Source organism: Panthera leo, chromosome A1 (assembly GCF_018350215.1).
Source record: "Panthera leo isolate Ple1 chromosome A1, P.leo_Ple1_pat1.1, whole genome shotgun sequence".
Classification (NCBI taxonomy): Eukaryota; Metazoa; Chordata; class Mammalia; order Carnivora; family Felidae; genus Panthera; species Panthera leo.
The window spans coordinates 139,700,771-139,718,430 of NC_056679.1; the positions used below are offsets into that span (position 1 = coordinate 139,700,771).

Here is a 17,660-nt window from a genome sequence, read left to right on the forward strand (position 1 = left end):
CAACAGATAATAGTATACTAAAGATTCATAAGTTTTGCTGTTTATTTTTAATTTGTTTATTCCATTTTCTAAGTTTCTATAATAGAATTCTTTTCTTAATACTTTTTCAAATTACCTGAAATTTAAAAATTTTAATTCCTTATAGCACTTGTTTAGATGTGCCCAAAAATAATTAAAGCAGTTTTCTTGCATGACTTGTGAAGATAGTTACATTATTCGTACCTTTTATTGGTTATAAAAGGTATAATGAGGTTAAATATCTGTTCTTGCCTTAATGTAAAACTTTATTAATGATAAATATTGACTCTTTTCTAGGTGTCTGGGATAGGAAAAGTTACAGAGAAAATGTTAAAGGCCCTTGGAATTATTACTTGTACAGAACTCTACCAACAGAGGGCATTACTTTCTCTTCTTTTCTCTGAAACATCTTGGCATCATTTCCTTCATATTTCCCTGGGTCTAGGTTCAACACTCCTGGCAAGGTATCTATGTGTGTAGTCATTTTGTTTTTTCTTTATCATTTGCTGAAATAGCAATATTAACCATTGACATGGAGGCTCTAAGGATAATATGTTTAAAAATTTTTTTAGGCTAGTTCATTCCAGAATATAATTTTTGAATTAAAGTCAAAAGATTGGAGGTGGGAGGAAAGGAAAAGAGGAACAAAGAATCACTTTTTGGCTGTTGGCCACAGCAATTGGGTAGATAGACAAGAGGCATGATGAGTTCTTTCTTTTCTGTACCTGTCTTATTTTTCATTTAGAACATAACGACAATGGTGTTGTGATTGCTGAGGAAGGAAAGTGGCTCATATTCCAGAATTTACCCCTTAAGCAAAGAGATTTAATCTCTTTGATTTAATCTCTTTAATTCTTTGAAAGGCTTTCTGAACTAACAACTATATTTCTTTTCTTTTCCAGATTTGTAAATAATTGACAGATTCATTCAGTACTGACTAATTACGTTGTTAGGTACTGTTCTAGGCACTGGGAAGAATACTAGGAAACAAGACAAACTCCTGCCTTCATGGAGTTTACATAATAGGGTGGGAAACAGGAAGTAACCAAATAAACAAATGAAGAAAGTAAGGCAGAGTAAGGGACGGGAAAATGACTTGGGCCTTAAGAGTAGGGGGTTGCAGCCATGATCCAGAGGCATGATCCATAATCTAATTGAAGTTCTGTTGAGTAGTAAAAATGAGTAGTAAGTATAGGAGAGCAAAGTTAATATACATGGCCAAAAACTAGGTAATTGATATTTAATTACATGTATAACTGCAAACGATTATGTCCCCCCCAGAGGCAGGGACCTGAAGTGGCCAGCCATACAAAGATGTAGGAGAAGAGGAAACAGCTAGAGGAGAGGCCCTAGGATTTTTCCCTGCCACTCTTTGATCTCAGTCTTAAAAAGAAGTATCTTAGAGCTAAAGCGTACACGGTTGGGAGTGGGTGAAAAGAAGGAATTTTAAAAAAGAATGGGAATTAACAATGGGCACTATTTTTATAATTTTGTTATCATCCTGTCAGCCTGCCCTCAAAATAACTCCTTGGTATTCTGATTCTTAAACTAAAGGAAAGCAGGAAGATTACTGAGGAGACATATGAAAGAAGTTTGATAAAATAATTAAACCTGCTAAATCTTGTAGACATTGCAGGTTGTGCAGTATCTCCATGTTCCTCATTCTTAAGCTCATAGTGAGCTGACTTTGATCTTAAGTGGATATAATGAAAGATCAGAGAAGGAAATCACATTACTATGCATAGTCTAATATTTGAAGGTAATGGGAAATAAGACTTTCTTCTTTAATCTAAGAATTATCCTCTTTTTATTTCCATAGTGCTTGAAAATAATATGGTTCTTGATATAACATAGCATATATTAAACTGTGGTATTTAAAGATGTAGGTAATGCTGAAGTGAAACGCATAGGTAATTTATAATATATCAAACCTCCCTTCTCTTCTATGTACATTCTCTATTCCCCTATCCTGCTTTATTTTTTAATCTGTAGTTATTCTCAACTGCTAACATATTCCATATTTACTTCTGTATTTGTTTACTTGTCTCCCTCCACTAAGATATGTTTCTTAAGGATAGGAACTTGCTCTGTTTTGGTCATAACTATATGCCCAATGCCTAGAACAGTGCCTTATTCCTAATAGGTTCATTCAGTATGTGAAAAACGAATAATCTACATATCATTTCAGCTTTTTGGTTTCAATTACTCCTATCAGGACAGCTAGAATCCAACCAAACTAGATGGATTAGATTCCCAATCATCCTACTACTGTGTCCAAATTCTAACTGAAGTTTATATATAGTAAAAATGAGTAATAAGTAACTATAAGAGAGTGAAGTTAATATACATGGCCAAAAACTAGGTAATTGATATTTAATTACATATATTGTATAACTGCAAATGATTATGCTTCTTACTCCTATTGGTTTCTGTAAGTCATGGTTTTGATATTCAGGCTTTTAACAGAAGCAATTTATAATATCAACCTATTTTCATATTTATTCTCTTTGATAGAGATAGACTGGATCCTTTACACACATAATCATATTAGCATCTTATCTATATTCTTTGTTGATAGTTTTATTTTGAGATTTAAAAAACTCAGTTTCTCACGGTGTATAAATTGTAACAAAAAACATTACTGAGATTTTTAAATGGTAATTGATATATTAAATCCTCTTAGTTGACTAAATGGAACTGAGCCTTCTTTGAGAATGCAAAGAAAACTTTTTTTCTTTTTTTTCATTTCAAGGGATGGAGATAGGAAAAGCATGAGCGTTGAGAGGTAATGTTTTGTTATTATTAATTGTTCATAATTCATGTTCTTTTTAACTGATTTTTAATTTTTAGTAAAATATCACTGAAACAGAAAAATCTGTTTGCAAACCAAATGACATTTTTCAGTAATTGACACTACTAAAGTAAATATCCCAGTACAGTGCTTTATTACCTTTGCTTGCCATTCTCTCAGTGGGAAAAAATTTAACTGCAGTTAATTTTTTTAGTGTTAGTTTTGCTTCTCTTCAGTGAAAACCAAGCATTTTAGGATTCTAAATCTTAATTTTTAGCCTTGTTGATAAGAAATATTATACTGGGTAGTTATTTGGGAGATTTAAGAAGGCACCATGGAAATTACTCCTGAAACTTTCCAAATATTGGTGAATGTACATAAGCATCAAATAGTAAGCTTGATGAAAGAGAGCTTAGAGGGGACCTAGTTCAAGTGGTTTGTAATCTTGTCTGGCAGTCAAATGAAATCCTGAGGGGAGTTTATTGTTTTGGGAAATATGTCATTGAAAAGTCCCTCAATTATCTCTCCTCCAAACACCAGCGTTCCACTGAAATGTTTAAGAACCACTGGTCTAGTACAAGGTTGTGTTCATTTTTCACATATATTATATTTAAGTTCACTTATTTATTTTTAGTAATCTCTATACCCAATGTGGAGCTCAAATTCATGATCCCAACATCAAGAGTCCCACACTCTTTCAACTGAGCCAGCTGGGCACCCCTCACATATACTATTTTTTATCAGAAAAGCTGAATGACTTTTACAAGACAACATATTCAATAAATGAGTTTGATAAAAATTTCTGTTTTAGGCTGTGATTTACATAAAAGCAATCAAAGGAAAAGAAGTGGTGGGGGGGGGGCGCATCCAAAATTGAGATAGTACTGTCCTATTTAATGAATTTTTTCTTCCATTTTCTCTTTTGTTATTGAGAATATTACTTACTACCCAAGAATATTAATATTAGCTAATATTAACATTTGTTAGGAAAGGGCCAGCAGAATGGGAAAGGATATTTGCAAATGACATATCCAATAAAGGGTTAGTATACAAAATATATAAAGAACTTACAAAATTCAACACCCAAAAAATTAATAATCCTGTTAAAAATGGAAAGAACACATGGACAGACATTTTTCCAAAGAGGAAATCCAGATGGCCAACAGACACATGAAAAGATGCTCAACATCACTCATCATCAGGGAAATACAAATCAAAATTACAATGAGATATTACCTCACACTACCTCTGTCAGAATGGCTAAAGTCAGCAACACAAGAAACAACACATGTTGGCAAGGATTTGGAGAAAGGGGAACTTTGTTATACTGTTGGTAGGAATGCAAACTGATGCAGTTTGGAAGTGGAAACAGTATGGAAGTTCCTCATACTGTTGGAAGCAATCCAGCAATTGCACTACTGGGTATTTAACCAAAGAATACAAAAATACTAATTCAGAGGGATACATGCACCCTGATGTTCATAGTAGTATTATCTGTAGTAGACAATTTATGGAAAGATCCATCAACAGATGAATGGATAAAGAAGATGTGGTATATATACACAATGGAATATTATGCAGCCACAAAAAAAGAATGAAATCTTGCTATTTGCAACAACATGGATGGAGCTAGAGAGTATAATCCTAAGCAAAATTAAGCCAGCCAGAGAAAGAAAGACAAATACCATATGATTTCACTCATATGTGGAATTTAAGAAACAAAAACAAGCATAGGGGGAAAAGGGGCAACCAAGAAACAATTTAAATTTTTTTTAAAAATTTTTTTATTCAGTTTTGAGACACAGAGCATGAGCGGTGGAGGGGTGGAGAGAGAGGGAGACACAGAATCAGAAGCAGGCGGCTGTTAGCACAGAGCCTGATGCGGGGCTCAAACACACAAACGATGAGATCATGACCTGAACCCAAGTAGATCGCTTAACTGACTGAGCCACCCAGGTGCCCCTGAATACTCTTAACTATAGAGAACAAACTGAAGTTACCAGAAGGGAGGTGGGTGTGTGTATGGGTGAAATAGGTGATGGGAATTAAGGAGTTCACATGTTGTGATGAACATCAGATGTATGGAAGTGTTGAATCACTGTATTTTACACTTGAAACTAATATTAAACTGTTTGCTAACTAACTGGCATTTAAATAAAAACTGAAAAAAAAAAAAAAAAAAAAGAAAGAAGCTACATAGTCGGGGAGGTGAGGTGGGAGAAAGGGCCAGCAAGCCAATAGGAAAAAATGAAGAAAGAGCTACTCAACAGAGAAGCAAGTACAGATGCCTGTTAAAACATTGGAAATATTCCCAATCTTTATAGTTTAAGAAATACAGATTGAAGGTTCTCTGAGAAAGCCTTTTCACCAATGGGTTGGCAAAGATACCCTATTGATAAGACTGTGGGAGTAAAATAGCTATAAACTCTGGAGGGAGTGTACTGGTTTCTTACTGGTCCTATAACAAATGACCACAGATCTAGTGGCTTAAAAGAACACAAATTTATTCTCTTACAGTTCTGAAGGTCAGGAGTCCTAAAATTAAGGTATTAGCAGGGTTGCATGCTTTCTAAAGATCCAGGGGAGGATCCATTTCCTTGCCAAAAGCTTCTAGAGGCTGCTTGCATTCTTTGACTCATCATCTTCAGACCTAGCGTCTCATCTTTATCCGACTCACCCTCCTGCTTTCTTCTTAAGGGAACCCTTGAGATTACATTGGACCCACCTGGACCATTTAGGATACTCTCCCTATATTAACTTAATCATATCTGCAATGTACCCTTTATCATGTAATGTACTGGGTTCCAAGAGATTAGGATTTGGACATCTTTGGGGACTATTATTTTGCCTACCCCAGGGGTGAAGCATTTTGGCAATGGCTCTTAAAATCACAGATACACATGTACTTTGATCCCATAGTTCTTTTTCTAGGAATTCATTTTACACATGTAATCACATGTCATTTTACATGTATACAAGATTATTCATTATGTTTTTTTGTGATAGTAAAAGATAGAAAGTAACTTAAATATCTAGAGAATTGGTTCAATGATCTTACATCTTTAAATTAAAATATTAGGCTGCCATGTAAAAATGAGGGAATTATTTATTCATAAGGAAATCTCAACCAGGATGAATTGAAAAGATGCTGAACAGTGTGTCTAATATTCTACAGTTTATATAAAAAATTAAGAGAAAATGTTTATTTGTTTGCTTATACATAAAATATTCTGGAGAAATTTAAATGATTGGGAAGCTGGAAATATTGGTTGGAGGAGAACTGGGTATTCTTTACTGAATAGTCCTCTGCTCAGGATTTTTAACTCATTACCCTGGTCTCTTTTTAGCATCTTCCTCTTTTATGTTAAGATGATCCCTTGCCTACTTTCAATACTTGGGTGCAGATGAATTCAAATTTCTACATTTAATATCACCAGCCCTCCATTTCCAGTTGTCTGTTAGACTAACTCTACCTAGGTGCCAGGAACAACCCCCTTAAGTCTACTTGAAAATACTTCTATTCCAAAAAGTAGATGAACAGTAATTGGAATAATGTTCTCATATATACTTTCTTAAGATAACCCTCTGTAGCAGTCTATGTACATGTATATAATAATGTGTTATAAGTTCTGAGGGCATTATCATAATCTGTTAGTGACTGTAATCAACTTTTTAAAAATCCCAGTATATGTAGTTAATATGTTATATTAGCTTCAGGTGTACAGTGTAGTAATTCAACAGTTCCATATATTGTTCAGTGCTCATCAAGATAAGTACTCTTAATCCCGTTCACCTATTTCATCCATCCCCCTAACCACCTCCCCTCTGGTAACCATCTGTTTGTTCTCTAGAGTTACAAGTCTGGTTTTTTGTTTGTTTGTTTGTCTCTTTTTTTCTCCTTTGTTTGTTTTGCTTCTTAAATTCCATATATGAGTGAAATCATATGGTATTTGTCTTTCTCTGCCTGGCTTATTTGCTTAGCATTATATGCTCTAGATCCATTTGCATCATTGCAAATGGCAAGATTTCATTCTTTTTTATGGCTCAGTAATGTTCCATTGCTGTGTGTGTGTGTGTGTGTGTGTGTGTGTGTGTGTGTGTGTGTGTATGTGTATACATATATATATGTGTACACATGCATACATATATACCACATCTTCTTTATCCATTCATCTATCAATGGACAGTTGGGTTGCTCCCATGATTTGGCTATTATAAATAATGCTGCAGTAAACGTAAGCGTGCACATGTCCCTTCAAATTAGTGTTTTCAAATTCTTTGGGTAAATACCCAGTAGTGTGATTACTAGATTATAGGTAGTTCTATTTTAAAATTTTTGAGGAACCTCCATACTGTTTCCACAGTGGCTGTACCAGTTTGCATTCCCACCAACAGTGCAAGAGGGTTCCCCTTTTTCCACACCCTTGCTAACATTTGTTGTTTCTTGAGTTTTTTATTTTAGCCATTCTGACAGGTATGAGGTTATATCTCATTTATTTATTTATTTATTTTTAATGTTTTATTTATTTTTGAGACAGAGAGACAGAGCATTAACAGGGAAGGGGCAGAGAGAGAGGGAGACACAGAATCCGAAGCAGGCTCCAGGGCTCTGAATTGTCAGCACAGAGCCCGATGCGGGGCTCAAACTCATAGACTGTGAGATCATGACCTGAGTCGAATTGGATGACCAACCGAATGAGCCACCCAGGCACCCCTAGGATATATTTCATTTAGTTTTGATTTGTATTTCCCTGACAATGAATGATGTTGAGCATCTTTTCATGTGTCTCTGTTGGCCATCTGGATGCCTTCTTTGGAGAAATGTGGCTTCTGCCCATTTTTTAATTGTATTATTGGGGGGGGGTGGTATTTAGTTGTATCAGTTCTTGATATGTTTTGGGTACTAACCCTTTATCAGATATGTCATTTTGCAAATATCTTCTCCTATTCAGTAGGTTGTCTTTTGTTTTTGTTGGTTGTTTCCTTTGCTGTGCATAGGCTTTTTATTTTGATGTTGTCCCAATAGTTTATTTTTGCTTTTGTTTCCCTTGCCTCAGGAGACGTATCTAGAAAGATATTGTTATGGCCAATGACAGAGAAATTACTGCTTGTTCTCTATCTCTATTCTAGGATTTTTATGGTTTCAGGTCTCACATTTAGGTCCTTAATCCATTTTGAGTTTATTTTTGTGTATGCTGTGACAAAGTGGTCCAGTTTCATTCTTTTGCATGTAGCTGTCCAGTTTTCTCAACATAATTTCTTAAAGAGACTGTCTTTTTCCCATTGCATAGTCTTGCCTCCTTTGTCGAGTTTATTTCTGGGATTTCTATTTTGTTCCATTCATCTATGTGTCTGTTTTTGTTCCAGTACCATACTGTTTTGATTACTACAGCTTTGTAGTATAACTTGAAATCTGGAATTGTGTTATCTCCAGCTTTGCTTTGCTTTGCTTTGCTTTGCTTTGCTTTGCTTTGCTTTGCTTTTTGAAGATTGCTGTGGCTGTTCAGGGTCTTTTGGGGCTCCATACAAATTTTAGGATTGTTCTAGTTCTGTGAAAAATGCTGTTGGTATTTTGACAGAGATCACATTTAATCTATGATTGCTTTGGGTAGTATAGACATTTTAACAATATTTGTTCTTCCCATCCATGCACATGGAATGTCTTTCCATTTCTTTGTGTTGTCTTCAATTTCTTTTACCAGTGTTTTATAGTTTTCAGAGTACAGGTCTTTCACCTCTTTGATTTAGTTTATTCTTAGGTATTTATTATTTTCAGTACATTGTAAATGGGATTGTTTTCTTAATTCCTTTTTCCATAGCTTCATAATTAGTGTATAGAAATGCAGTGGATTTATGTACATTGATTTTGTATCCTGCAACCTTACTGAATTCATTATTAGTTCTAGTAGCTCTTTAGTGGAATCTTTCAAGGTTTTTATATATAGTATCATGTCTTCTACAAATAGTGAAAAGATTTACTTCTTTTTTTTTTTTTAATTATTTTTTATTTTATTTTTTTTAAATTTTTTTTTCAACGTTTTTTATTTATTTTTGGGACAGAGAGAGACAGACAGAGCATGAACGGGGGAGGGGCAGAGAGAGGGAGACACAGAATCGGAAACAGGCTCCAGGCTCTGAGCCATCAGCCCAGAGCCCGACGCAGGGCTCAAACTCACGGACCGCGAGATCGTGACCTGGCTGAAGTCGGACGCTTAACCGACTGCGCCACCCAGGCGCCCCTGAAAAGATTTACTTCTTACCAATTTGGATGCCTTTTATTTCTTTTTGTTGTCTGATAGCTGTGGCTAGGACTTCTAGTATTTTGTTGAATAAAAGTGGTAAAAGTGGACATCCTTGTATTGTACCTGACCTCAGAGGAAAGGCTCTCAGTTCTTCCCCATTGAATATGATGTTAGCTATGGGTTTTTCATATAAGGCATTTTTATGTTGAGATATGTTTCCTCTAAACATACTTAACATTTTTTTAATGTTTAATTTATTTTTGAGAGGGAAAGAGACAGAGAGCAAATGGGGGAGGGGCAGGCAGACACACACACACACACACACACACACACACACACACACACACACAGAATCAGAAGCAGGCTCCAGGCTCTAAGCTGTCAGCACAGAGCCCAACGCAGGGCTTGATCCCACGAACTGTGAGATCATGACCTGAGCCAAAGTTGGTCACTAAACTGACTGAGCCACCCAGGCACCCCTCTAAAACCTACTTTGTTGAGTTGTTTTTTTTTTTTTTATCATGAGTAGATGTCATACTTTGTCAAATGCTTTTTCTGCAGATACTGAAATGATCATACAGTTTTTATCCCTTCTCTTATTGTTGCGATATATCAGACTTTAACCTCCTTTTAAAAAAACTACTATAGGTGAAATCAGTTTAACTATAAATGATCTCCCATTATTCATGTAGATCTTAGATGTTTTTTCTTAATTATATCTTAGTTCATCTGAAAATTTTGTTTTGTACTGCAGAAAAATATAACTTAATGACAGGCCATTAAAACATACTATCTCATTCCTAAATTATCCTGAATTATAGTTTACTCTGTGCACCAAAATCATTCTTGTCTTTTTAGGACATTCAGTGAAATGAGTAAAGCAGAAGAACAGTATAGCTTGTGCCAGGAACTTTGCAGTGAACTTGCTCAAGATCTGCAGAAAGAAGGATTAAAGGTACTTTATTTAGATGTAGTGTTCTTAGATTTAACATTTTTTAATAATAAAATACTACCTTAAAGGAAGAGTTAGATTTTGCATCTGAGTACAAATTGAGAAATATTGAGTATCCCCAATAAATAAAGAGTAATCCCCAATAGAGATAGATTCAGTTTCTCAATAAATTGAGAAATATAGAGTATCCCCAAGAGAGACAAATTCAATTCTGACCCATAATTGAGGCCTATACTGAGATCAGTCGATGAAGAAACAACTTAGGAGGGTGGGCTGGCTCCAGTATAATTCCAGAGTTTATACTACTTGAGGAGTACATTTGAATAAGTTCAGAATCAGACTTATAATGGCATTAGAGAATAAAGCAAAGGTAATGATTTCCCTAGAACTGTATTTACTTATTATAAATGTCTTTCCAACCATCTTTTAATGTTTTCCTCAGGTAGACAACGATTTTCTAAAATAGGCATTTTGTTTCAATTCTCGAATTCCAGATTGTTTAACATACTGAGAACAAAACCTTGAAGACCCTGAATTTCTATTTTATAACCTTCACTCACAACAATCTATATGTAGTATTTTTCCAAACTCTCAAACCAGAGGTGGCGTTTTTACAAAGTGTAGCACAAAGGTATTCAAAAGTTATTACCAAAAAACCCCCCAAAACAACAAAGGTTATTACAAAGAATGGGATATCTATATAAGTACATTATATATCGTATAATCCTTTTCTATCATACCTGAGTGTGAAGATTTTTAAAAAAAAATTGTTTTAATAAACCTGTAATTTGGGAATCATCTCAGATTTATAAGAAAAGTAGCAAAGATAATATAGAGAGTTCTGATATACCCTGTATTATCATAGCTATATTATTACAGTACATTTGTCGAAGCTAATAAACTGACATTAGCACATTTCTATTGGCTAACCTCCAGACATTATTTGGATTTTACTCTTTTTCCATTAAAGTCCTCTTTCTGTTCCAGGATTCAGTCCAGGGAACCACGCTGTGTTTAGTTGTCGTGTCTCCCAATCTCCTCTAATCTGTGAAAGTTTATCAGTATTTCCTTGTTTTTCATGACCTTAACAGTCTTAAGGAGTATTGGCCGGGTATCCTGCAAGATGTCTTTCCATCCAGGTTTGGGTGATGTTTTTCTAATGATTAGACCAGGTTATGAATTTTTAGAAAGAGTACCAGAAGTGAACTGTCCTCATTACATCCTATCAGGGTATATGATAACTACAAGGTATCATAAATGATACTAACCGTTGTCACCTGGTTAAGTTAGTGTTTGCTAGGCTTCTCCACTGTGAAGTTACTATTTTTCCCTTTCATACTCTATTCTTTGGAAGTGAGTTAATAAGTCAACCCACACTCAGAACCTCCAGGGGGTAATAAAATACACATAACATAGAATTTATCATTTTAACCATTTTTAAGTTACATTTCTGTCATATTGAGTTCATTCATATTGTGCAACCATCACCACTATTAATCTCCAGAGTTTTTTCATTATCCCACACTGAAACCCTGTACCCATTAAACAGTAACTGTAAAGGGAGTTCTTATGTGCAAATGGTTTAGCATAGTATCTAGCATACAGTAGACACACAGTAAGTGTGAGGGGAGTAATAATTATTGGCTAAAATGGGATTTTTAGATATTTCAGTTATTCTTTTTAGCAGATTTCATTACCATGTTTTATAAATAATTGATTATACTTCTATATTATGTGTATTTAAGAGATCTTTCTAAATTTTTGTAACCTACAAATTAACTTTTTTCTAGAAGTTAGAAAGCCATATGTAACAATGTATTCTGTTTGTTGCAGGGTAGAACTGTTACCATTAAACTGAAGAATGTAAATTTTGAAGTAAAAACTCGTGCATGTACAGTTTCATCTGTTGTTTCTACTGCAGAAGAAATATTTGCTATTGCTAAAGACTTGCTAAGAACAGAAATCGATGCTGATTTTCCACATCCCTTGAGATTAAGACTTATGGGTATGACTTGTTTTTCCTTAAATCTGCTAGACCTTCCCAAATAAATTAACTTGGGAAATAGTCTCTCCTTCGTTTTATCTCTTAAACCTGTTGAGGAGTTTGTACCTATGCTGCCATTTTTCTTAATTCTTAGAACCTGATGTAGGTGGAACAATGCTCATTAATTTAATCCCCATAAGAACCAGATAAAGTTGTTCTTTTCCTTACTACTTAGTGAAATCCTTCGGGCTAGGTATGTTTCAGAATTTTAAACTTTTCAGATTTTATGAAAGTGAATTTAGTGCATATACTCACTATGTTTTGTAATACTGTTTTGGTATCTGAGGCACCACCTTATGATAAACACATTAATACTTTTGTAGCAAACAAGAAAATATCACACTAGGTTAAAGAGAATTGGGTGAGAGGAGGTATATGGACAATCACTCCAAATGCCAACTTTACTGCTAAGAGTGGATTATTAGCCATGCTTTCATGTATGAAAGACAGCACACACTTGAAATTGATTGAATAAAGTTTGTTAAATAAAAGAGCTAAAGTGCCGGGGCACCTGGGTGGCTCAGTCCGTTAAGCTTCCAACTTTGGCTCAGGTCACAATCTCATGGTTCCGAAATTCGAGCCCCTGCCTGGGCTTCCACGCTGACAGTGCAGAACCTGCTTGGGATTCTCTCTTTCCCTCCCTCTGCCCCTTCTGTGCTGTCTCTCTCTCTTGCGCTCTCTCTCAAAATAAATAAATAAACTAAAAACAAGACCCCAAATCTAAAGAGCAGATGTTAATGACAGCATCATTCATAATTGCCAAAATTGGAAACAATAAAAATGCACATAAAAAGACATGGAGGCACCTTAAATGTAAATTATATTATTATATTACATTTATTATTATTAAAAGAAAGAAGCCAGTTTGAAAGGTTAAATACTGTCTGATTCAAACTTATGAAATCTGGAAGAGACAAAACTGTGGAGACAGTGAAAAGATCAGTGTATGTCAAGGGTTAGGGGTGAGGAAGGGATAAATAGACTTAGCACAGAGGACTTCCAGGGCAGTGAAACTATTGTGTATGATTATATAATGGTGGATACAAATCATTAAACACTTGTCAAAATCCATAGGATGTAGGTTCACACCAGGAGTGAACCTAATGTAAACTATGAGCTTTGAGTGTTAATGTTGTGTCACTATACATTCATCATTTGTAACAAATGTACCACTCTGGTGCAATATGTCAGTTGGAGGAGGCTGTGCGTGGTGCGGGCAGAGGATATGTAGGAACTGCACTTTCTGCTCACTATTGCTGTGAACCTAAAAAAGAGCTAAAGAGTTTTTGAAATTGACTCCAATTAGTTGGTTTTTTTTTTTAATTTGTTAATGTTTATTCATTTTTTGAGAGACAGAGTGCAAGTGGGAGAGGGGCAGAGAGAGGAAGACACAGAATCTGAAGCAGGCTCCAGGCTCTAAGCTGTCAGCACAGAGCCTGATGCAGGGCTTGAACCCACACTGTGAGATCATGACCTGAGCAGAAGTCAGATGTTTAACCAACTAGCCACCCAGGTGCCTCAGTTAGTTGATCTTTAATGGTAACTTATGTCAGATGTTAATTGAAAGACTTATATAATCATGTGAACTCCCAACAGATACTATTTAGTGACACCCAGTTTTATAAAGGAATGTAAATTTCATGCAAAGTACCTGTTTTGAAAACTCATCCTTTAATTCAGAAAATATGCGGTATTATTATTTTTCTCTAAACAGCCTTTTGTATATATGTCACAACAATATTATGCAAAATATTTTTATGCATTATGAGTGAATTGGCTTTGTTAAGCAATTAATTGTGGTTGGTTTAATTTAGGTGTACGGTTATCTAGTTTTCCCAATGAAGAAGACAAGAAACAGCAACAAAGGAGCATTATTGGCTTTTTACAGGCTGGAAACCAAGCTCTGTCAGCTACTGGGCACATGCTAGAGAAAACTGACAAAGATCAGTTTCTAAAACCTCTAGAAATGTCTCAAAAGAAGAGCTTCTTTGATAAAAAGCGATCAGAAAGGAAATGGAGCCAACAAGACACATTTAAGTGTGAAGCTGTGGATACACAAAGTTTACAGACATCAGATTCATTCCAAGTTTTAAAGAAGATGAACGAGAATTTAGAAACATCAGAGAATTCAAATAAGTCTCAGATATTTACCTGTCCCATTTGCTTTAGGGAGCAAGGAAGCATCAGTCTGGAAGCCTTTAATAAACATGTAGATGCCTGTCTTGATGGACCTTCAATTAATGAAGACCGTAAAATGTTCTCATGCTCACATGCTTCCTCTACAGAAGTTAACAGGGAAGAAAATGTACATCATTCTTTTTCACTCCATGAGAAGCAGGATTATGAAACCCATCAGAAGCATTCAGGAATCAATTCAGTAGATTGTGCAGAGCTAGTAGAGACTAAAGGTAACCCACCTAAAGCAGAAAGTGTAGGTGCTTTAAGTGATAAGCACAGCAAAGAGGAATGTGCTGTTTTTCCAAGGAAATCGTTTAATACTGAGCAACATTATCAGAATTCTTTCTCCCCTGTTTCACTGGAAGATATGGGGTCAAGTCAGCAAGAATCCCCCCAGCCTTATTTACCCGAAGTGATAATAACCCAAGCTCTAGTTTGTCCTATTTGTAACCTGGAACAAAAGACTTCAGATCTTAACCTGTTCAATATGCATGTGGATATATGCTTAAATAAAGGCATTATCCAGGAACTGAGAAAGGATAATCTAGCTAATCAACCCAGAGAAAGCACCAAAAGTACTGGTGAGTTTGTAGTCATTTTATTTTATTTTATTTTATTTTTTAACATTTATTTATTTTTGAGACAGAGAGAGACAGAGCATGAATGGGGTAGGGGCAGAGAGAGAGGGAGACACAGAATCGGAAGCAGGCTCCAGGCTCTGAGCCTTCAGCCCAGAGCCCCATGCGGGGCTCGAACTCACGGACCGTGAGATCATGACCTGAGCTGAAGTCGGACGCTCAACCGACTGAGCCACCCAGGCGCTCCCTGTAGTCATTTTAAAGGACTTGATTATATAGGAATGTTTTATTAAAATTGAGATTGTTGTTAAATATGAAGCATATACAATTAAAGGGATAGTTTGTGTATGCTGCCATTTAGGAAAATGTTATTTACCTTATTAGCATAGGTTAGAATTAACCGAAGCCATTAGATTTTACATTTTGGGAAAACTCCATTTGGGGCTTGATTTAGCACAGAACGAACTCATAAATTCAGGGAGCTAAGTGATCTCATAAAAAATGAGATTCCTGTGGAAGGAATAAGTCACAGGGATAAAAGGTACAGCATAGAGAATATAGTCAATGGGACTATAATAGTACTGTATGGTGACAGATGATAGCTCCATTTGTGGTGAGCACAGCATATCATTTGTTGAATCACTGTGTTGTATAGCTGAAACTAATAGAACACTGTGTGTCAATTATACTTCAATTTAAAAAAAGAAGAAAGAAAAATTCGTTAAGAAAACTTTTGCCAAGGCACAGTGGTAAATTAACTATAATCACACAACCAGAAAGCCTCTTTAAGTTGTTTTTTGGTAGTCTGAGTCTAACTCAACTTCAAAAATAAAATTAAGTGTATACTGATAAAATAAGTAAATTACAAAGAAATAATGCTATAAAGTTAGTTTCTGGTATGTCTACATATAAATTATGTAGTACTAAGGAAGTTTTTATTATCTTTAATCAGTCAGCTTTACCTCTTTAGATTTTTATACAGCTTTATAATTATTTCATGTTGTTCATTATGGAATTTCTTGACTTTTCTTTCCTCTAAAGATACCTCAGACCAAGCACAAAAGACTGCAACAAAAACAAAAAGGTATGGCTAATTTGAGTTTTAACAAAGCTGGCTATAAAATTGTTATATTTTGAGGTCTAATTTTTAGGGAATGTTAAAATCTGCTCTTATAAATCAAGTACAATTTTAAAAATCAGTGATTTGCAAAACAGTTAAAAAATATCTTCTTGCATTTTAATTGCTGTTCTTTTTCATTCCAGGCCAGGAATGTACTCATCGTCAAAGAAAGTAAAACCAAACAGTCCCAGACACACTCTTGATACATTTTTTAAATGAATATTGAACATTTTACCATTGAACATTTTATTCTTACTTGAAACTTGTTACTTTATAGTCAACAAATCTCTTGTTCTTCATTAAGTTTACAAATTCATTTAGTGAAAGACAAGTGCAATAATTCCTTCCCAAATGACATTTCCTTCATATGAATTTGGAATATAGACTAGTTTACTTCTTTACACATTTTGGATAACCAAGAGAATTTCACTTCTATTATACATCAATCAGAAATCAGTCCTGTTACAGATCATTTTAAAATGAGAAATTAGGAATGGAATCAGAAAATGATTTTTTTTGTAATTACATTTTATAATAAATATAAAAATATATTTATAAGGGCTCTCAGAGGTTCTCACAAACCTATGTTAGCATAATAATATTTCAGCACTTAACCACTTTGTTGGCATTGGACTGCTATATTTGATTTTGGTAACTTCTACAACTTCATATATTCGTAGTTTACCTCCTGGGATATTCAAATACCTTGTGAGCCTTCGTAATTAAAATTTATTCTAAGTTCTATGAAGAATATTAGCTGGGCAGAACAAGCATGAAGGTTTCGTTATCTTCAGGAAAATAATATCACAGTATTATCTTCTGTGTTAAAAGAATTCTTTAAAATTTGATTATCCCTTTGATTTCTTTATTTAGAATTCCTTTATGAATAAGCATGTGGCTCACTTTAACAATATTTAGTGTAAGATTCAAGGTGTTAATTTCTGTATAGGACTTTTAAGTGGTGGTATTTCATTTCTTAACAGTTATGTTTATACTTTACACAGATCTATAAAAAAGGATAAATTGTACGCTCACTTTATTTTTATTGTAACCCTTTAGAAAGAAGTAATTCAAAAGATTAATGTGTATTAAAGCATCTCATTCATCTTATATTTCTATCACATTTTTGTTAATATTAATGAAAGAAGATAGCTTAATAGTGATCATCGTAGTTACTGCAAATACTTTTGTGCTATTAATAGAATTGTTTTCAAAAAACAATTATTTAATTGAAACATGAAATGGAAGCCATTTTCTGTTACTCCTTTAAAGAACTGAATCTTTTGCCTCTTATATTTTTGTTGTCTCTTTTCCTACTTTTCATGTTATAGCTCATTATCTGAATTTATAAAGAAATAATATTTTAGGAATAGGTTAAATTAGAATCTCATACAACTTTTGGCCAAAGTGGTCACTGACTTTAAATTATTGTATTATTATATTTATTATGCCAGTCTCAGGCCTAATTATTATCCTATGCTATGGCAAGTTCAGAGTTCTTATGTGATTTATATATCTCAATTCTGTACAAAATTAAGTTTAGTAAAGCACTGATTTAATGTCTTGAAAAGTTAATAGTATCATATTTTGTTTTTTCCATCTTGCCTCAGATTTATTTTTACTGTATTTTCAACTTTAAATATGAAATTATTTTCAGCTATGTGATTCATGTAATTGAATGTTATCATTTAGTAATATTTAATAATAATTTAAAATAAAATTGGAAGTGTTTCATTG

At 34.4% G+C, this 17,660-nt stretch overlaps 1 protein-coding gene across 5 annotated transcripts in view; it reads left to right on the top strand.

Moving 5' to 3' along the window:
• The window catches only part of POLK (DNA polymerase kappa), a 71,588-nt gene extending 55,128 nt beyond the window's left edge, over nucleotides 1-16,460 (top strand). For all 5 annotated transcript variants that reach the window (XM_042941196.1, XM_042941235.1, XM_042941206.1 and 2 more), the window contains exons 9-15: nucleotides 316-482; nucleotides 2,771-2,803; nucleotides 9,910-10,006; nucleotides 11,837-12,008; nucleotides 13,862-14,806; nucleotides 15,845-15,887; nucleotides 16,067-16,460. In XM_042941196.1, the coding sequence (XP_042797130.1) occupies nucleotides 316-482; nucleotides 2,771-2,803; nucleotides 9,910-10,006; nucleotides 11,837-12,008; nucleotides 13,862-14,806; nucleotides 15,845-15,887; nucleotides 16,067-16,142 (1,533 nt within the window). In that variant the 3' untranslated portion in view covers nucleotides 16,143-16,460. The remainder of the gene's footprint in view (nucleotides 1-315; nucleotides 483-2,770; nucleotides 2,804-9,909; nucleotides 10,007-11,836; nucleotides 12,009-13,861; nucleotides 14,807-15,844; nucleotides 15,888-16,066) is intronic.
• The last annotated feature ends 1,200 nt before the right edge of the window (nucleotides 16,461-17,660 follow it).